Here is an 18,575-nt window from a genome sequence, read left to right as displayed (position 1 = left end):
ATGTCAGTACATGACAAAGTTTATTTGTTGTCTCTTACTTGGTGCTTTGCGTCCACAGTTACAGTCACATCTTTTTGTTGACAAAGCAGATGCTGTCCCCCTCCTCCTCCCCATGCCTGATGGAATCAAATTAATTTATATGCAATATCCTGCAAGGTGCTTTCCTGTTCCTCTCATCTATGCCGTGCAACACTCACATGGTAAACATTTGGAGATATTTACACCGCCATGCAAATGATGGCCCTAGGTTAAGAAACAAACAACAAGGTACATTTGTAGAGAGAGCGAGAGACAGAAGCAAAGGAGGATTGTTGTCCAAAGACCTGTGTTTAGGTGTTTGACACAGTTGGCTTTACGCTCAGGTTTCATTTATCGGTCCACTCCCACAGCTTTGGGAAGAGCTTGACTGCTGCTCAGCCCAATTGGCTTCAGGACTTTGTAGAAATATGCAAATTAGTCATAAAGCATCCAATCACAGTGGCAGAAACTGCCTGTTGAGCACATATTAAGAGAGTTTTCTCCTGCCCTAAATCTAATGTGAAAACATAAGGTGTTTTCAGATGTGTGTGTGTAAGTATATACAGGTCTGTGTGTGTGTGTGTGTGTGTGTGTGTTTTCCACAGTGCTGATGGGTGCAAAGTGCATTTTTCGTCTGCAATCAGTGACTGCCTGTGGGGCTGGATTACACCCCTCTCTGTGTCCTCCTCCCTCCAACTCCACTCCCTCATCCCTCCATCCACCCCTCTCCACTCTCAGCTCTCTCCTTCCTCCTGAGCAGATTTTTTCAGGGCAGTGCAGATACCCCCCAACCCCCCTTCCTCCTTCCTCTCAGACAGCTTTGCTCCACCAGTTCCACGCTGTGCCGGCCTGGAGAGGACTAAGGGAGCGGAAAGAGGAGCCAGAAGAGAGGATTTGGTGAACCGAGGAGAGACAGACAGGGGAGAGGGACCATGGCTGCTCTCTCTGCCTCGCTGAAGACCTGGGCAATAATGCAGACCCTGTGCCTGGCTCTGGCCCAAGTGGTGAGTGGACAGGGGAGGTTGAAAGCTGCTCTGCTCAGACGTAGCTCCTTTATTCTGGGGTTCAGTGGGGGTAAGGGCCCCTGGAAAGGGCCAGCGAGCCTGGATGTCTTGAGGTGATGATGAAGGTTGTTTGCTGTCTCGGTGCTCGTTGAGGTGATCAAAATGCTGGAGGTTGAATCAACACAGATCTATTTGTGGCGACATCTGGCTTTACAGCATGCATACAAAAGAAAGATGAGCTTGAAATGTTTTTTTCTGCTGTAGAGACTAAATGAAACCGGACTATCTTCTACGGATTATCACCCTTATCGTATATGGACTCTTATCTCTTTTGAAGACTTAAGTAAGGAGTTACTATTAAAGGCAAGGATTTGCCATTACCTGAGTTACTTCTCTTGGCCAAGAAGATTTTTATTGAACATTTTTTTGTCTTTCAGGGCAAACTCAGCTGCCATGACAGAGATGGATATCTGTTGGCATTGACACACACACACACACACACACACACACACACACACACACGTGTTACACACACAAACTTTGACCACTGAGCTTGAGAGGCCTTATTCAAACAGACACCTACATGTTATCCACTGGACGTCTAGCTGTTATCACTCTTAAGGATTATCTGGGGGGGGGGTTGTTTTTGTTTTTACATTTTACACATTTTTCTTGAACAATTCAAAGTTGGATTCACATTTTTTATAACCTGATGGACTGAGTGTTCCAATGACATGATATTCAAGGCAGGCTAAGGAGACAGTTGGAGAGAAGAGAAGGGGTGAGATGGGGGTGGTGGTGTAAACAGTGCCAGTCTTATGACCCCTCCTTCCACATTCCTCAGTCCTTTGTTTTTATCCATTTCTTACACCAATTTTATTCAATATCATCCAATTTCCCCTTATTTCGGTTATTTTTTGTTGTGTTGCTTTCGGATAACCTGCCCAGAATTGACCATTTTGATGTTTATAATATTGTTGTGATATATATACCCTACAACACAAATTGAATAGGGTTTGGTGTTGTTTGTAATTACTTGAGAGTCTTAAATCTTTCTCCCTGTGTTTTAGAGGGGTCCACCTGGACCTCAGGGCCAGCCCGGCCCACCAGGCCCTTCTGGCACCCCTGGGTCTGACGGCATTGATGTGAGTATCCACACAGGTTTGCCCAGCAGATTTGTCACAAAGACCATCATTGTGCTGGAGAAATACCAACGTTGTGCTGCTCTGCAGTACTGGAGTCTTACCAGCAGAGGGCACTGCACACGAAAACACACTGGCACAAAAGAGCTCTGTTCCCAGCAGAGAGAGGGTTCTTTGAGAAGGGACCCTTGCCTCAATCCCGAGTTTGTGTCACAGTAATGTGATACATTTGAGATATTCTCAGGGTTAACTACACACAGGTTGTATAAATATGTTAAAAATGGAGGCTGCTGGGCTAGTGGAGGAGGAAACAAGCTGCCTGTAAAACCCTGTTTGTCTGTTTCAACAGCCAAAATCATGTGATTTGAACTATAAGCAAGTCATTGATCTTAAACTTTACTATATCATCTTCATTAATGTATTTTGACTCGTGACTGCTGAGTAACAGTAAGCCATAATACTTACTAACTAGTACATTACCACCTCCCATTGCAGACAGAGAGCAATACATATAAACATGAGACTTCATCTAAAGGCTGTTAACATCATAATCAGTGGTTGAATCTTTGAACAGGTGTCTCTGCCTGGAAGACCGCAATATTAACATTGCAATATGTATTAATGCAAAGCCACCATGAACATCACAGCAGCAGTATCACTCTCTCAACTTGTCTCATGATGTCCATTTCCATCATTTACCCTAACTAGCCAATAATGACTGAATATAATATAAAATATTGTATTTATTTCTTTATTTTATTCATTGACCTTTAATTAACCAGGTAAGTCACTTATGGTCTTGTTTTTGTGGTGATAGGTAAACACATACATTAGCAAATTTTATGAATACGTTTGCAAGGCCTTGTTGCTTATCATGTTCCATTCCCATACCCTGTTAAATTAAAAAATACCAAAAAAAACAGAGGGTTAACATCTCCACTCTGTCTTTCTGCAGGGAGATAAAGGACCTCCCGGGCCCCCTGGTCCACCAGTAAGTTTGTACTGTACTGTTTATTAGATTTTATATCACAGAAACTTTAAAGTTTGATTTGTTAGACTTTGTTTTGTCCATGACAATAGTGTGTCTGTGTGTTTTAATTAATTTTTTTTATTGTAGGGACAGAAGGGAGAGCCGGGAGAGCCAGGTCCTGATGGAACACCAGGAGAGAATGGCATTGATGTAAGTAAAGCGACTGATGTCAGTACTTGCTGTGTGTTAGAGAGAAAGAACGAGAGAGGGGGAGAGAGAGAGAAACAGAGTGCAAGAAAGAGAGAGAAATAGAAAATGCCAATGAAAGGATAACAAAAAAATACTTCACACAAGAAACATTCTGAGAGACTTCACGTGAAAACATCTTTTTAAGGAAAAGAATACTTTGATGTTACAAATCTGAAAACAATCCCACAGAAATAGTTAGATGAAAAGTGAGGTGGTGATGGAAGAGTGGATAAGACACATGGTTTGGTGTGAGAGACGCGGTTTCAATTCCCCACTGTGACACATCCACCACTGTGTCCCTGAGCAAGACACTTAACCCCTAGTTGCTGCAGAGGCAGCAACCTCTAACATACACAGCAATTGTAAGTCACTTTGGATAAAATTTAGCCTCAGCTAAATGTAGTCAAGCATTTTCTTTTAGAAAATACATCAATAGAAAGTGAACAGTGTAGGTTATCATGAACATTATGACAATGAAAAAAAAAGATTTGCCAACATATCAAATGTTAAATTGATCAAAACACAATGTTTCGATGAGCAGGTCCCTGTGTTTTTTGTTTTACTTGCTGCGCCAATACGTGCACACTGACATGCATATACGCCAGGAGTTCGGTGGGTGGCGTGATTTACAGCCACTGGAGAGGGCTATTTAAAAACAAATACAAAGACTCAAGGCCCAACTCAAGGCCCACTTATAATACTAACTTTTTCCTGAGCTTTCAGTTGTGGCACACAGTCCTCATCAGTAGTGGACTTTGCACAGTTGTCATGGAGATGGAAATGTCTGCATGTCAAATTAGGACTTGAAAGTAGTAGTAGTTTGTCAAAAGAACGAAAAGTCAAGGTCCATTCTGTCCGTGTTTCAGAAGATTTTGATTGTATTCGAGCTTTGCAGATGCTTTATGAGGTAGAAGATGTTTTTAAATTATGACATCTTAAGGATGCGCTCAGTGGGTTTTGATGAGAAATGTTGAATATAAACAAGTGTTTACAATAAACCCCCACAGAGTACCTTTTATGTCATTACAAAGTCATTAAGGCAGTTTTTTGCTTTAATATCATATTTAAAGCATTTTGTAATACTTCCCATTTCTCTGGGCTTATGCTTATTTTAACGTCTAACAGCTCCTTATTCCAAATCAAGATTTTTTTAAGGAAAACAAAGGCATTAAGCTGCTGTACATTTTCTGATTTATTTTCACATTAGGGCATTCATACTTTTCCTCTGTGGGCTGGGTCTTTATTTCCCTAAGACAGAATAATCCACTTGCCACTGCAGAGCAAGTGGAGAACTCCTAACCATTGGTTTATTGTCAACACAATAACACAATAGCTTTTAGGACAAATGATTAGGAATACTTATTCAAACAATGAGGTTAATGTAGTTGATGTAAAACCCATTATCCCTCACTGATAACACCAATTCAAGCTCTAGTAATCACAGGTAGCAAGGAGAGGGAGATAAAGACGAGCAGATGAGTTTAAATTGCTTGTATAGCTTTGATGCACTTCAGTTATTGATTTACCTGATGGTGCAGCTTTTCCAGTGGCAGCTGTACTAATGCAAGTTGCTGCTTCAGTCTTGGTTAGAGGGGGAATTGAGTGTCAGTGCCTCTTGGTCTCATGCTGACAGAAACACACACTCTCATGCATTCCTCAGAGATTAAGCCAGTAATCCGCCCTGGAATCTCAATCTCGGGTTTGTTTCCTAATTACTTACAAGAACAGTGTCAACTTCGATCAAATGTGTGATTAGCCCTGTTGTAAGGTGGATGCAAGTAATATATAGCCTGTGGAAAATAACAGGGGTGTCTGATTATTTCCTTTTTAACCTCATCTGTGTTTTTTTACTTCATTACTTTGACCTCCATATACATGTCCAGCATATCTGCCTGCCAACATCTCTTTCTGTCTGTGTCCAGGGTTTGATTGGAGCAAAGGGGGATCGAGGTCCTATTGGGAGCCCTGGCCCCAAGGCAAGTGTCTAAACATGCACCTGAAAAGATCATTTGAACAAATGCACCATTATACTGCTTTTCTGTGGAAAACCTGTGACTCAGACATTAACATGTGTCACCTTGTGGTGGTGGTGATGCTGGAGTAAAGCTACCATAATTCACAAAGCTCAGTTTTATAAAAAAAGAAGTCTCAGGGTCATGTTCCCATTCTTTTACTTGCTGTCTCTCTAAAGATTTTATTCAGGAGTAATACATTTTTTTTGCCTTCAGTATAACATTGAGTTTAATTTTCGCCAATTTCATGCCCTGAGGACATTATATTTATTTATGTGGCTGAGATTTTAGCATGTCACGACTTTGGTTACATTGTTGTTTTCTATTGTCTGCAGGGTCAACCTGGACCAAGTGGCGAACCTGGACCTCCTGTAAGCAATCTATCAATCTATCTATCTATCTATCTATCTATCTATCTATCTATCTATCTATCTATCTATCTATCTATCTATCTATCTATCTATCTATCTATCTATCTATCTATCTATCTATCTATCTATCTAATATACAGTTGTTGAAGAAGTGTTCAGTACTAACACAACCATGTAAAAATTCTCCAGTACAAGTAAAAAATTTGCATTCAAACTCCGACTTAAGTAAACGTACACAAGTATTACCAGCAACATGTATCAACAGTTGTCAAAAAAAAAAATAAATTGAGTAATGTGTTATCATATTACATTATTAGTTTGTTACTGAGGGATCAATATGTAAATATCTAGCCAAGATGAAGCTAGTTTGAACTATTTTATATACAGGCAGGGTCACAAGATATATATGAGGGGTCATGAGGTGATCTTTCGGGTATGAAAGAAGAAAACAGCAAAGTTCTGTAATACATAGTTGTTTTCATTCCTTGGACTTTTCTCTAATCTTTGCTTTTTTGTGTGAAATATAGGATAATGTAGGCTTTTTGGGCCCTGAAAAGTTTATTAAACAAAAAGGTTGGGGACCACTGCTTTAATCTTAAATCCATTATATGTTATATTGTCATATTTTCTATATGTAAAATCTAAAAAGTAAATAGTAATTATAGTTGCCAGATTAATGGAGTGCAGTAAAAGTACAATATTTTCAATCTGAAATGTAGTGGAGTAGAAGTATACAGTGGCATGAAATTTAAAAATTTGAGTAAAGTACAAATACCTCACAGTAAATGTACTTACTGTATATTTATATAAGGTACATATGACTAATTAGATAAGACTGTCATGATACTTATGAGAATGAGTTATGATGAGCTGAATAAGGCGTTATTTGAAGCCTAGTCACTTTCCTAACAAACATATTGTAACCCAGCTGGTCTCATAAGGCAACCTCCAGAGTCCCTTTTTCTTCATGCCTGAATGCCTGACCAGCTGTGCCCCCTTTTGGGTGTAGTTTACCCAGATGTGGCATATGTCTTCTACAGCTGACATGAGACTTATTCCTACACCCAGCCTTAAATAAAGATGAAAACAGCTATCAATGATCCACATTATATGCACATATTGTCATTAAATGCAACCGCTGACTCTATGCGCACCACCAAATGCAAGGTGAATCAGTTCATCTGTGCAGTGGAAGTGTACCAGCACATCGTCTGTAATACAGTCTAACACCACTAGGGGGTGCTCAGTGTCCATTTTTGAGACATCATTCAATATATTCAGACATTAAGTCCAGAGTCATCCAATGTCATGCTTGGATGCAACGCTATTAGTTAAATCCTTTGTTTAGCGTTAACAGGCGTCCTGTCTGGGGGCTGTGCTTGTAAACCCAGCTGTCTCGCGCTGCAGAGACAGGAGATCCTGCCCTGTGGGCTGTTCTTCCTCCAAGAAGGCTTACTTACTTAATTATTTGGTTTATAATTAATTCCAAGCAAAAGACACAGTAAACACAAACTGATTGCGTTCTGTGTCTTTGTTCTTCTTGAACACTGTTTACCCTGCGTCGTGACACTGTACACAAGTATTACTGAATTACTGCTGCTGTTATTAATTGGGTTCCGCACATGTTAATTGATACTTTGAAGGATTGGCTCCACTAGTGATACAGTAATTTAACCCATCGTCCTCTTCTGTCCACACAGGGACCCGGTCTTCCAGGACTGGCTGTAAGTAGTTTGTATGATATCATACTGTTATGCCTTTATCACTTAATTACTTCGCTCTGTGGTGTGGGAATCATTTTGTGGCTGGTGGGATGTGTACACATTGTTCTTTCTTGCTCTCTATATCCAGGGCGCTCCAGGGCCAATTGGTCTTCCAGGTGAAATTGGACCAAATGGACCAAAGGTGGGACAACAGCTTCAGTTTATTATACTACCTTTATGACTTCTTGAAATCTTATAAACAAGTTATAAGCTACCAGAACCCTTATGTTTTCAGCCTCATATCTACAGCTTCTGTCCTTCCTCTGCTTTGTTTAGGGTATTTTGGGATCACCTGGACCTCCAGGACTTCCCGGACCTCCTGGCAAGCCAGTAAGTGTCTACCCAGGACTGGCTGTCCAAGAAATATCTCATCTCATCTCAACAAAGAACAAGAAAATCTTGGTGCTAGAATAAATTTGGAAAAACTGAGATCAAGAGGTTGGAGTGCTATTGAGTATCATGTTGTTGTAGTGTAGGGATTGATTAAATACAGATTATCCTCTTTCCATACAGTACATTACAGTTACAACATACAAGACGATCTAAGAACAACACAAACTACCACCTGTACTGCATTACACCTCAGGTATCCATGATATTTTGTCCACCCTCTGTAAATCCAAGTGCACAAGCTTTTCAGGGTACATAGATACATGCCCCAATTGTGTTAGCTGCAAATGCTGCCATCAGTCCTTCCAGCTCACTGTTTATGTTTTGAAAGTCAACACAGTTCACCAATTTGGTTTGTGTAGACAAAAAACTGGGTAGTTAGCATAAGCAACAATAGCAATAACAATACTGATATTGATATTTGAGAGTATATACAATCTGGACACCATATATACATAAAACATTTTTCATAAGCATCCATGAATTTTTTTTGTACAATGTGGAACGTGTCAAAGTTGAAAGATAATTTTGTAATTTCTCTCTGGTGGACAAACTATGCAATTGCAACATGTTTCTAAATTAGTTTTGATATAATCTTTGGCATTTCTGAACTGTAATGTCTTAATTTAGTTTACATCATTTCTGCCGATACTAATATATTTGTAATAAGTGTATACCGACTGATTTAATGCCCCGCTCTAATTGATGTCACAGTAAATCATTTCATATCAGTGAGAACAGCTGTGGAAAGAGGTGAGAGATAAATGAGCCACCTGAAGCTCATTGGGCTTAATCAAGTTGTATCAGTCTAGTTGAAGTTTTCTTATATTACTGGATGGGATCACATTGTGAAAGTAAAGCAAAGACAAACTCAACATCACTTCTATTTATGCTTTGTTGAAGTGTGTTCTGCAAAACCAGCAGCAATTAATGTGTTTTTTAAAATGTACTTTATGATAACGTGGCTAGCCAGCCAGAGCTCACTGCTGTGTGTACAGGTCCCAACAGATGGTAAGTGATGAAATACCACAAACTGTTTTGAGTGGTACACTTTCAAGTCTGTTTTCCAACAGTGTATGTCCTCTCCTGTGTGCATCGCTGAGTGTTTCCAAGAGGGGGGTGGGTGGGGGGTGTCTTCATTGAGAGTGATGTTCCCAGCCCAGGGGAGTGTATTTGTTTAGCTTTAGTGCTGTCCTAGGGTAAATAAACCCCCATTAGATCAGTGGGCTGTCTCATCTGACTATAGTAGGAATACATCATCGCCTGTAGAGATACTTTACTTTCTAACTCAATCTATAAACAGAGAGAAGGAGAGATGGAGGGAGAAACGGATAAGGAGAGAGAAGGAGAGAGTGCTGGCTCAGCTCATGGGAGTAGGGGCTAAGTGTGACCAGGTGACTTTATTCATCTATCTCTCTATCTACCCGTCTGTCCATCTAGGGTCCTCCGGGTAAGTTCATTGGCGGAGAAGAGGGCAGTGCAGACTTCCAGGTAAGATTTAATGACATCCCCTATCTCACAAATCTGTTTTGGCACAACTTCACTTTTCATAATCCGTGTATTTCCTTCTCTCGACAACAGTGTCCTCTTAACTGTCCAGCAGGACCTAAAGGCCCCCAGGGACTGCAGGGCGTCAAGGTGAGTAGTCTCCCTGTTTGTTTCAAGTTGCCCTGAAGGAATAAGCAAACATTTTTTCAGCATCAATTACTGTGTTACATTACAAAATTGTTATGACACTCTATCGATTGTTGCCCTCCAGGGACACAAAGGACGTGCTGGTACTCTCGGAGAGTCGGGTAGCATAGGAAAAATGGTGAGCTGCACCATCTCCGCTCAAACGGATGCACACATACCCTCAAACAACCATACATGTACATGTTTTACAGTCTTGCACACTCACCCACCATTCAGGACCAGCAGAAGCGAGGATTAGCTCTAATGAAGCCCCCCAAGGCACATGACTGGCACTAATCTGGCTGCGATTAGTCAGGCCTGGCTCTGGCCCTGCAGTCAGCATGCAGTGAGCCAGATGAAAGGGGTGGTGAAGAGCCAGGTACATGAAGGGGAGGATGAGAGATTCAGGGTTTGCGCAGCCCTTTCACCTCGCTGTATTAAGCAGAGCTAATGAGCACACGGTGAGCTCCAAGGGAGTGGCTAGCAAGGCCCCAGGAATTAGCCTCTGATCTTCCCACACAAGGAGCCTAAGACGCTCAAAACACTCAACACACCAAGTTAACAATCCTGCAAGACCTCATTGAGACCTGTGATGACTCAAGATTGCATTGTGCTGCTCTCTGTTTTCTTCTTCTTAAGCCTGCATTAGCTGTTCATCCCCACTAGCTATTCAAACTAACACAGGTACAATCACAGGTAGCTTCTAAACACTACTGATGACTATCTTGCGCCAAATAAAAGTAGATTAGTTAGCAAGACCAGTATCACATTTATCTTTACTCTACACCAGCTGAAGTGATTTGAGCTTTGAAAGGATTTAAGTGGCTTTAACTGGACAGACATGACATGATCCTGGTGAGAGTGGTATATGAGATCACTGTCCAATAATAACTGAACAATAAGTATCAGTTATTAAAGGAATAGTTTAGTTAATTTTCTTGCTGACAGTTAGATGAGAAGATTGATACTACTCTCTTGCCAATACGTGAAGCACTGTAGCTAGGCTAATAGCTCCGCTTCTTATAAAGACTGGAAGCAGGGGGAAACGGCTAGCCCGGCTCTGTCCAAAGTTACTCAAAAATAAACTTCTAACACCTATAAACTTCACTAATATGTATCTCGTTTGTTAGATTTGTACATACATGTAAAAAAACAACAAACACAAGTTGTAATTTTACAGGGACGCTGTAATATTTTTTGGCTAACTGCGTGGTGTTCTGACTTCCTGGAGTCTTAGTTGGTTGTTTGGCTACCTGACAGTGACAACAGGTCTCCAAGAAATTTACAGCATGTGACTTCCCACAAATCCACAACATGTGTTTTCGAAGTCCACATCTTGGATTATTATATTATTCCAATACAATTCCAATTTTGGCAGCTTGTGTTGTGGTCTACAATCAACGGCCCTAAATCTGTCCAGCAAGTTCTGCCAGAACCAGGCTAGTCGTCCCCTTCTTCAGTTATTTATGCTAAACTAAGTTAATCACCATCTGTCTCCATGTCCATACTTAACAGACATGAGAGTACTGCTGATGATCTAACTCTCAGCAAGAAATGGAGTAAGTGTGTTTTGACTATCTCACGGTAGGTTCATCTTCGGTGTTTGGCAGTTTTGTGACCAGCTAGCATTAGCTGGCTGACTGGCTTGAGCTAGATTTTTAACAAGCTTGACCAGCAACATACATGTATACGACCATCAAAGGCCATACATCAGATGAAGCCAGCAACCACCACAGACTGGTTTCAACTGGATTTTCTTTCCCGCTCAGAGTTTCTGGGGTCAAACTCTGTGGACACGTACACAAAATCAAGACCTCCTACATTTTTGTGAAAGTGTTTGATTTTGCCATGATTGGTAGCAGGGAGCTGTGCCACAGAGAGCAGCACAGAATGAGAATAACTAATCAGCCTGTTCTTTTTCCTTTCCTCCATCAGGGTCCCAAGGGAGACGTGGGCATCTCAGGGGAACAGGGCATCCCAGGACCTCCGGTATGCCGAGAGTTCAACTTGTTTAGACACTTGGCAAAGTTAGAAACACAGGCTAATATTGTATTGTTATACTTTCACTTGATTTGAAAGAACAGTGTTGTATCTTGCTCTATCTGGTCTGGTCAAGGGTTAGTCACTGTCTCACTTTGTTCCTCCTGCTTTCTTCTAAGGGTCCGATGGGTCTGAGGGGTTATCCAGGAATGATGGGTCCTAAAGGCGAAGCAGTGAGTCCGGCTATTTCTTCTCTTTCACAGTCACATATAACTTATTCGCCCTCTTTTTCTTTGGGCACAAGGCTGTTCTCATTCTTAGATGAGCACCAAGGAGGCACAGCCAGACCTGCCCTCACTATACAAACATCATCCATTACCAGCAATGGGGACATATGGAAATGATGCTAACACAAATCTCTCCCCTCCTCTAATGAGTTGGGGTTGTCTGGGTCCACGGTGCCTCCATCTGTAGTTAATGATCCGCTGTAGCCATCCGTCTTACTGTTAACATTAGCCGTGTTAGCCAAGTTAGCACCCCGGCTTAATGCCAAAGCAAGAGTGGCTGGCTCTCTGCGTAGCTCCCATTAGTGAAGTGAGTTAAGCGCTAATTACCCCTTTATCACAATGAATAGTAGGCTACCGTGACTTAGCATCCTCCCTGATCTGAAGTGATTGATGGCACTTTTTGGTTTTCCCGCAGGGGCCTCGTGGTTACAAGGGCATCAACGGACCTGTAGGAATTCCTGGGCCTCCTGTAAGTGCACACACACACACTAACACATGCAAACAGATGAGACTGCTCATATTAAAAACAGGTAGTTCACCACAGGTACTCTATATCTCTCTCTGTTTTTGCAGGGTGAGGAGGGCCCTCAGGGACCGCCTGGAGAGGCAGGAGACAAGGGAGACAAAGTAGGTGACTCTCCAAGAGTTTCCCTTGACGTTTAATGTCAGAGCAAGGCACAAAAAAAATATGACAAATATCTATGAACTTGAATGGGGACAGTCATCCTGATTGCGAATATACCGAACCTGCTTTGGTTATCTTTCTGCAGGGCAGCCGAGGTATCCAGGGCCCACAGGGTGCGGTTGGCAAGAAGGGAGAGAATGTGAGTGAACACACTTTTGTTTGTGCAATACACAGTTGCAGCAGTGTTCAGAGAGTGTGCCAAATGAAGTCCACTAACTCATCTGCCTGCTTTTTCAGGGTCTGCCGGGTATTGATGGAAAAGATGGCACACCTGGTATTCCTGGAATCAAAGTAAGGGTTGCCAGCCGTGATAATGATGATCAACTTCAATCTCAGTAAAAGATGGCAATTCACTCTTCTTCTGTTCTCTTTTTCTGCAGGGCGGCCCTGGCCAGGCTGGGATGCCTGGTCCTCCTGGTCCTCAGGGAACAGCGGTGAGTGATCCTTCAGTGTAGTGGCAGGGAAGTCTGTTTGTCTGAGGATTTTTCAGCATTGCCACTATAGCCACATGCAAATAAGCCCGTCTGTAAACACGTATTGTCACTCAGACCACGTAGGGGGTCAATCTTTCTCCTCCTCAATTCAACAAAGCCAAAACGCAGACAGGGGAAGCCAGTGTGAAGCCGCCTGTAAATCTTGGTATGTTTTGTTTTTCTGGGCTCTCATCCAGGTTGATAGTGACCCCGTGACCCACACTGTTTTAGAATTTAAACCACCTTGAAATAGCATTCTCCCTCCCACTGAGAGTGATTTATCACAATCAGACCAGAGGGTATACTCCAGTGCGTGTGTGTGCGCGCGCGTGTGTGTCTTTGCGTGCGCGCGTCGTTCTGACTAAGGGGTAATGGAGCATGAGATGCACACTTTGCTGTGTGGTCATTGCAGTGACACCAACACTGCTGCAGACTCAAACACCATAACTTACACTGCTTTACTGTGATATGCCATAACACACACGCACACACCCCTACACACACACACACACACACACACACACACACACACACACACACACAAAATCACTGCAAGGAAACCTGCTGTAAGGTATATGCCAATAGCTTACACTGCAGCATTATTACTACCCACATACTAATATCCACATTCATTGCCCCTTGCATTTTTAGGTTCACTCTCTGTATTTCAAACATGAGAAATAAACTGTACAATTGCAACATCCCTACTGTCAGAATACAATAGGGATGTTGCAACGTTTGCGTCTTTACCACTAGACCACCAGCACACACAAGATACAGACTTTGATTTGCATTAATTTCAGTCTTGTTAATTCTGTCTGTAGGGGTTGCCTGGCAGTCCTGGGACAAAGGGAGGGCCTGGAGCTAAGGTAAGCGTTTTAAAAACTCATATTGTTATGGCGACTGTATTTTTCTGGTTTTTCTGGTTTAAAATGTATTCCTTTCTCTTTTCTTGTTAGGGCGAACCTGGACCTAGGGGTCATATTGGCATGCCTGGTGCCCCCGGACCTCTGGTAACCCATGAACATTCACACAAAATAAGTTTTCTACTTCATGCATTGCAAATGTGTCCTTATTCTGTACAGTAGCGGGGAAATTTTACATAAACTGCATTCTCTTAGGGTGAGCCTGGCCTTCCTGGTGAGCCTGGTATGGAAGGAGTTCCCGGACCCAAGGTACAAATCCAGAATTATCACATAAAAGTCCTAAAAAACCGCAACTATGAGTCAAACATACTCACCTCACCTGATTTCAACAGGGTGACAGAGGCCAGAGGGGAGAAGTTGGGCCACAGGGAATAGTTGGCAAGCCTGTGAGTTACTTATTTTCATTTATTTGTCTAAAAACAAATTTTTATCTGATCTGCACTTATACTTTGCATTATAACTTCTAATGTCTCTTAACAGGGAAACAAAGGAGAGAGAGGACCAATTGGTGTTCCAGGTGCCCAGGGTCTTAGTGGAACCAAGGGAGACAAGGTTTGTGCATGAACAAATACATACAGTATATTGCTTTGTAATACACGTGCATTGCTGCTTGTATTCACACACTTCCTTATAATTTAGTTACCCAGACTTGTCCATTGGGGGCAGTGTTTACCCACGATTAAAAGCCATGAATCCACAGTAAATCACTGAATGAAGCAGGCAATATAAATAAGCAATATAAATGATAATCTAAGCATCCCCATCTTGCTTGATGACACAACCTTCTTTCTCACTTTGTGATCACTGGTGTCACTGGCTTGAATCAATATTTAGTTCTTGTTTCTATTTTTTAGGATATTATTATCTAGATTTGACCACGTTTACATATACTCAAGCTGTCTCTCTTTCTAGGGCTTCCAAGGAAAAGTTGGATCGAAGGGAGACATTGTGAGTAGCAATTTTTAAAGCGGATTGTCAGAAACGTATTGTATGATGTTGTATTTCAGCTCTATGATGACTAACATCTTCCACCAGTCTCTCTCCTAGTTGATCTTTTTCTCCCTGTCGCTTTTAGGGTGACCCCGGCGTTGAGGGATTGGCTGGCGAGAAAGGTGAAAAGGTAAAAATCATTACAGCACGACCTAAAGCTATTTCACACTTTTTGTTATGAAGAACCACACGAGTGAGTGTACAAAATACCAAGACCTGCAGGCTTTAAATAAGAAGGTTTAAACATTTGGTTCTGAAGGCATCAAAGCAAAGTGATATACAGTAGAAAATGTTATAACCACACTGAAGTTAAGAAGAAGAGGAAGTCTGTTTTTAAATTTGCATACAAATCCCCATAATAATCCAGATGGCAAATGAGCTACTTACAGTGACAGTGAAGCAATGATGCACTTTGGCTCTTTGAAGCAGCATTTTTAGACATTCATTTACAAGATTCATTCTTGAATTATTGCCCAATGAGTGTCTCTGAGGCAGAAATGATGGATACAAGTGATGAACGTGAAAATATCTCTGTCTTTGCTGTGACAGGGTTTGTCTGGTGAACCGGGGCCCAAAGGACAGGTGAGGTTGCACTATATGGAAATCTCATGACTGTTCCATCAGACTGCCAGGCTTAGGCGTCCTTCCCTCCTTTGTTCCCTTCTTTCATTCTTTTTACTTTTAACATCATCAATTTTTAGTGGCCTCTTTCTTTGCGCTCCGTAAATTCACTCCTTTATGCCGCTCTCTCCACAGCAAGGAATCAGGGGCGACCCTGGCCACAATGGACCCACTGGAGACCCTGGTAAACCTGGAGACCTGGGACCACCAGGACTGCCCGGACCAAGGGGACTCAATGGAGAGCGAGGAGTACCCGGCATGCCAGGCATTCAGGGGTCACCAGTGAGTCCAGTTCACTCTTGATCACATTTATGATGCATGAAACACATAAGGACTTATATTGATTGATGCACTTGGTCGATTGCTGTCTCTTCTTCTTCTCTCGAGGGACGTGATGCATCTGACCAGCATATTATTGAAGTGGTGTTGAAGATGTTGCAGGGTGAGTGTCTGGACCTGGTTATTCACCTTGGATGTCCACAGGGAAGATTAGATTAGCTTATTTCCCGAAAATACTTTCATCTCCTGAGCAATCAGTTGCCCATCATCAAAGGTAATTTGTTTAAAATGATGATGCTGTCTGTTTTGTTACAGAGAGGCTAGCAGCAGTGGCGGTGAGCGCCAAGAGGGCTGTGCTTGGTGGAGCAGGTGTAATGGGACCTCCCGGGCCTCCTGGACCTCCAGGGCCGCCTGGCCCTCAGGGCCCACATGGCTTACCTGGCGCCCGTGGCATTCCTGGCATGTTTGGAGTACCTGGACAGATTGGAAACACTGGACTTAAAGGTATAAAGAGACAATAGAGCATCAATACATTTACATATGATAAATACACAGTTGAAAGTTAAGCTTTTTAGGGTACATCTGAACCCATCCTCTTTTGTCTAACCTAGGAAAGAGAGGGCCAAAGGGAGAAAGAGGAGATCCTGGTAAACCCCATCCAGGACCACCAGGACCCCCAGGAATACAAGGTATGAAGACTCACACAATTGAAAAACAATGGCATTGTGCAAGGTTTATGCACATTAATGTAAAACAGTACGTTACAGTGACCAAATGTGAAGAAGAGTAATGGTGCAATAAGAAACTGGAGGGCTTGGCATTACAGCTCTTGCCACAGGAGAGGCTGCTCAAAGGCATTTTAAAAGCATCATTAACTCCAGTCATTTAACAGATGCTCTTGAATGAGAATGTAATAGGATTGCAAAAGTACACACTAATTCAAACAGCGGAAAACACACTCACAGTCCCCTTTGCACACGTACACACAACTTAAATACATGCATACATACAGTCCACATCTGTAATCCAAGTGTAGAGTAGGGTTTAGAGAGATTTTCTCCACAATGAGTCATCTTGACCACTGGAAATCAGTAAAAAAAAACTTCTTATTGTTGAACCCTCTCCCTCCACAGGTCCTGCTGGTGTTGATGGTGTGGCTCGGGACGGCAGGCCTGGTGAGAGAGGACCTCAGGGATCACCTGGAGAGGCCGGTTACCCTGGTAAGGCGGGTCCGACAGGTCTCCCGGGCTTTTGCGAGGCGGCGATGTGTCTGGCTGCGTCAGCATACACCTCCCCGAGACTACAAGAGGCGGGAACAATCAAAGGACCCAATGTTTAGAGTCCTGTCTCTCCATCAGCAGCTCACAACACCTGGGGGAGAGAGAGAGAGAGAGAGAGAGAGAGAGAAAGAGAGAAAGAGAGAAAGAGAGAGAGAAAGAGAGAAGGAGAGAGACCACTCTTCTCAGCGGGACAACATCGAGATCGAGGGGTGGGGGGACAATAATAGTGACTGGGTTATAGCACCCCCTCCTGAAACTGACAACCTGAAGTTTTGACTGGTGGGACATACTCTGATCTTAATCGCCCACGTCACCATGACAACAGCAGCTCACAGCACCCACATCCTGCTCAATTCTCTAGTGTTTTTGGATGATGTCAGTGTCAGTCCCATCCAAATATCCCATCCCTGTTCCAGCAGTGAAAGAGGAACAGAATCATATTCCATCTCCTTGTCTCCCGCCACCACCACCACAGTTATCTACTAGCTGAGAGGAGCTGAAAACTAGGCATGGCGAAAAGGTGCTTTTCTTTTACAAAGTGGTCACTTTAAAAGGTTTTACATATGCAATATTTTGTTTGAGATGTGTTTGAAGTTTAAATGCCCTGCCTCTCTTGCAACGTCACACCTGATGCCTTAAAAGTGTACAAAAAAACGACTAATAAATGATTGCAGCCTAAATTTACAGTACTCAGTAACTGTATTGTATTGCAAAATGTACTATTTTCATCTGTAGGCTTAGGTGAAATCCCTGATTTACCTCATGTGTACATTGCCCCCCACAACCCTCCCCTCCCCTTCCCACTTTCTACCCAAGTCTCATTTTAGAAACTAACGACTAGCTTTATCTCCCCCTCTTGTTGCCTGGCAACAGCATGTCCCGATGGGCACTCCCATCTCCCACAATGCAGTGCTGTAAATCTTTGTAAATGTGTGTTGATTATTATGTAGAGAAAAAGGAATGGGTTACAATATGCACCAACAAAAATCCTGTGTTAATGAATTCAGTGAGTAATAAAAAGTTCCTACAGATATAACGACTTTTTCTCAAAACGAATCAGCTGGAATGTGCTTCCTATGCCACTGTCAACTTTCCCAGGGTGTCAACGATTGAATGACTGATTTATTTTCATCAACAGAAGCTATTTATTGTTCTTTATATAATCATCTGTAAAGAGGGTTTTTTTTCCTGGCTGTTCAGGTCAACCCGAACCAATAAAGAGGAACCTTTTTATAAAATCTAATGCTCTTCTCTATCATGTGGGGAGTGGAAACAAGTTTCTTTAGTTTGCCTCACCTCTTTCAGCTCCTTTTCTTTTCAATTCTTCCAACCTTTAAAGGTATAAATTCATACATGTAAATAAACTCTTGTGCTTCCAGATGTAGCAGATGCTCAGCTTTTGTCAACATTCATACACACCAAGGGCAAAAGTTCCTACCACACTACAATTGTATGTGCATG

General features: G+C 42.3%; 1 protein-coding gene across 1 annotated transcript; it reads left to right on the top strand.

Annotated features, from left to right (window-relative positions):
* The first annotated feature begins 734 nt into the window (after positions 1-734).
* On the top strand, positions 735-18,492 carry col9a2 (procollagen, type IX, alpha 2). Its single transcript, XM_038724754.1, has 32 exons — positions 735-1,022; positions 2,093-2,167; positions 3,120-3,155; positions 3,282-3,344; positions 5,306-5,359; positions 5,731-5,766; positions 7,467-7,490; positions 7,618-7,671; positions 7,806-7,859; positions 9,360-9,410; positions 9,501-9,557; positions 9,679-9,732; positions 11,529-11,582; positions 11,753-11,806; positions 12,276-12,329; positions 12,434-12,487; positions 12,631-12,684; positions 12,783-12,836; positions 12,926-12,979; positions 13,843-13,887; positions 13,978-14,031; positions 14,140-14,193; positions 14,277-14,330; positions 14,425-14,496; positions 14,857-14,892; positions 15,020-15,064; positions 15,484-15,516; positions 15,691-15,837; positions 15,943-15,997; positions 16,150-16,338; positions 16,446-16,523; positions 16,968-18,492. Exons 1-32 carry the CDS (start codon positions 951-953, stop codon positions 17,171-17,173), a joined length of 2,076 nt encoding a protein of 691 aa, XP_038580682.1. The 5' UTR covers positions 735-950; the 3' UTR covers positions 17,174-18,492.
* Positions 18,493-18,575: the final 83 nt, after the last annotated feature.

This window comes from Micropterus salmoides, unplaced genomic scaffold (genome assembly GCF_014851395.1).
Source record: "Micropterus salmoides isolate LMB-PRFRI ecotype aquatic unplaced genomic scaffold, ASM1485139v1 Ms_hic_scaffold_17, whole genome shotgun sequence".
In the NCBI taxonomy this organism is placed as follows: Eukaryota; Metazoa; Chordata; class Actinopteri; order Centrarchiformes; family Centrarchidae; genus Micropterus; species Micropterus salmoides.
This window is presented reverse-complemented; position numbering and strand designations above follow the sequence as displayed.